The 2,523-nt window shown below is 44.6% G+C and overlaps 1 protein-coding gene across 1 annotated transcript in view; it reads right to left on the bottom strand.

The window, feature by feature from the left end:
• The window catches only part of LOC107749908 (stonustoxin subunit beta-like), a 2,493-nt gene extending 705 nt beyond the window's left edge, over positions 1 to 1,788 (bottom strand). The window contains exon 1 of the mRNA XM_016565133.1: positions 1,758 to 1,788. Coding sequence (XP_016420619.1) covers positions 1,758 to 1,788 — 31 coding nt within the window. The remainder of the gene's footprint in view (positions 1 to 1,757) is intronic.
• Positions 1,789 to 2,523: the final 735 nt, after the last annotated feature.

Genomic DNA, 2,523 nt, shown 5'->3' with positions numbered 1-2,523 from the left:
ACGTGTCACCTTTCTGTTCTCCCCAGACAGAGTGAGTTCAGTGTTTGCTGTGTTTGGATCCAGTGTGAGAAAACAGGCATCTGAACACAAGAACAGAGACATTAATAACACAACAATCACTACAGCTGTGTGTGTGTGTGTGTGTGAGAGAGAGAGAGAGTGTGTCTTTTCAGGTAATTAGACTGTTTTTCATATTATTTTGACAATTCAATAATCAAAATAAGTCTTCGCATAGTTGAATCCTTCGTAAAATATCTGAAATGTAATGAAATATTTTACGAGATGTCTGTGTGTTGTAATTTATGATGTTTCTTCACTGATTAAATTATATGCCGACATGCAGTTTAAGTTCAAGTGTTTACATGAGGAAAAGATTATTAACCGGCTACATTTCCAGCACCGCGTGGTGCGCAATTAAGAGACTGGAGTGAGGTTTGTGAGTCCCGGGGCGACGCTGATTCAACCGCCGGCGAAACTCCCGGTGACATGGAACAAAACTAGCCAGAGGAGGAGCAGCGGAGGAGGAGTAAACCGGCGAAAGAGGTGGAGGAGTAAACCGGCGAAAGAGGCGGAGGAGGAGTAAACCGAAGAAATAGGCAGAGGAGGAGTAAAGGGGTGAAAGAGGTGGAGGAGGAGTAAACTGAAGAAAGAGGCGGAGGAGTAAACTGAAGAAAGAGGCCGAGGAGGAGTAAACCGGAGAAAGAGGCGGAGGAGGAGTAAACACGCGAAAGAGGCGGAGAAGTAAACTGAAGAGTAAAGAGGCGGAGGAGGAGTAAACCGGTGAAAGAGGCGGAGGACAAGTAAACCGAATAGTAAACCGGCGAAAGAGGCGGAGGAGGAGTAAACCGGTGAAAGAGGCGGAGGAGGAGTAAACCGGATAGTAAACCGGCGAAAGAGGTGGAGGAGGAGTAAACCGGTGAAAGAGGCGGAGGACAAGTAAACCGAATAGTAAACCGGCGAAAGAGGTGGAGGAGGAGTAAACCGGTGAAAGAGGCGGAGGAGGAGTAAACCGGTGAAAGAAGCGGAGGACGAGTAAAGAAGCGGAGGAGGAGTAAACCGGCGAAAGAGACGGAGCAGTAAACCGGCGAAAGAGGCGGAGGAGGAGTAAACCGGTGAAAGAAGCGGAGGACGAGTAAAGAAGCGGAGGAGGAGTAAACCGGCGAAAGAGACGGAGCAGTAAACCGGCGAAAGAGGCGGAGGAGGAGTAAACCGGTGAAAGAAGCGGAGGACGAGTAAAGAAGCGGAGGAGGAGTAAACCGGCGAAAGAGACGGAGCAGTAAACCGGCGAAAGAGGCGGAGGAGGAGTAAGGCCCCGATCAGACAGAACACGTTTTTCAGGTCTGAAAACACGAGGCGCAGTGCGCTGAGGTTTTTATGTTGATAGGCAACCACTGAATCAGCTGTCCTGTCAGTGTAGCGCGAGCGCTCAAGTTTGCTGTTAAACTTTTATATTAGCAGAAACCAAAAAAAATTTACAAGCAAAAGGCGCTTGCTCTGATCTTGATCGAGGGTGAGAGGTGCACAAACACGCAGGAGACAGGGAAACGGAGATCCGTGTGGGTCCAAGCAACAGTAAACTTTCATCAGCACAACGGAAGGCCCGCCTCTCCATTCATTTGATTGGACAATGGAAAAAAACATGAATGACTTTGGACACTTTTCTGCTCAGAGTTGCTTTTTTTTCAACTTCAGGCACTTAAAGCGCTCCTGCAAAAACGCGAGGCGCCAGGCACATAAACAATGCGCAAAACGCTCACTGCCAATGGAATAGTTGCATAAGTCCGCCATCTTGGATTTCCGGTCTAGCGAGTGTGTGCATAGATACTTCCGGTTTTGCTAAACGCCAGTGCAGAGAACTGGAGAAATCCATATGATATTACCTTCTATATATGTTTACAGGATTTATATCACTTCAAATGCAAATAAGATCTACACTGCTATTATTACTAAACTATAAATGTTAACTGAGCCAGTGCATTTGAAACTTACGTATGTTTGGGTGAATGAATAAAATACACTAATCCCTACTGTTCATGAAATGAAAGTTGAACTCGTGGTGTGAGCTACACACAGCTACACAATGTTTTTTCCCTTACCAATAAGGTAAATGTACAAATTACTTATTTCTCAAAAATGTTTGTATTACATTGATTTAAAAAAAAAAGAAAAAAGAAATCTTTACCTTGTGAGACATTGGCTGCGATTGATCTTCATAAATATCCATTTCTCACACATACATCAGTTTGTTCCATTATCATTTTCACAACATATTTTAAAAGGATACTCCACCCCAAAATGAAAATTTTGTCATTAATCACTTACCCCCATGTCGTTCCAAACCCGTAAAAGCTTAGTTCGTCTTCGGAACACAATTTAAGATATTTTGGATGAAAACCGGGAGGCTTGTGACTGTCCCATAGGCTGCCAAGTAAATTACACTGTCAAGGTCCAGAAAAGTATGAAAGACATCGTCAAAATAGTCCATCTGCCATCAGTGGTTCAACCGTAACATTATGAAGCGAC

This window comes from Sinocyclocheilus rhinocerous, unplaced genomic scaffold (assembly GCF_001515625.1).
Source record: "Sinocyclocheilus rhinocerous isolate Xijiao unplaced genomic scaffold, SAMN03320098_v1.1 scaffold2287, whole genome shotgun sequence".
NCBI lineage: Eukaryota > Metazoa > Chordata > Actinopteri > Cypriniformes > Cyprinidae > Sinocyclocheilus > Sinocyclocheilus rhinocerous.
Note: the sequence above shows the minus strand (reverse complement) of the source record. Positions and strands in the feature narration are given on the sequence as shown.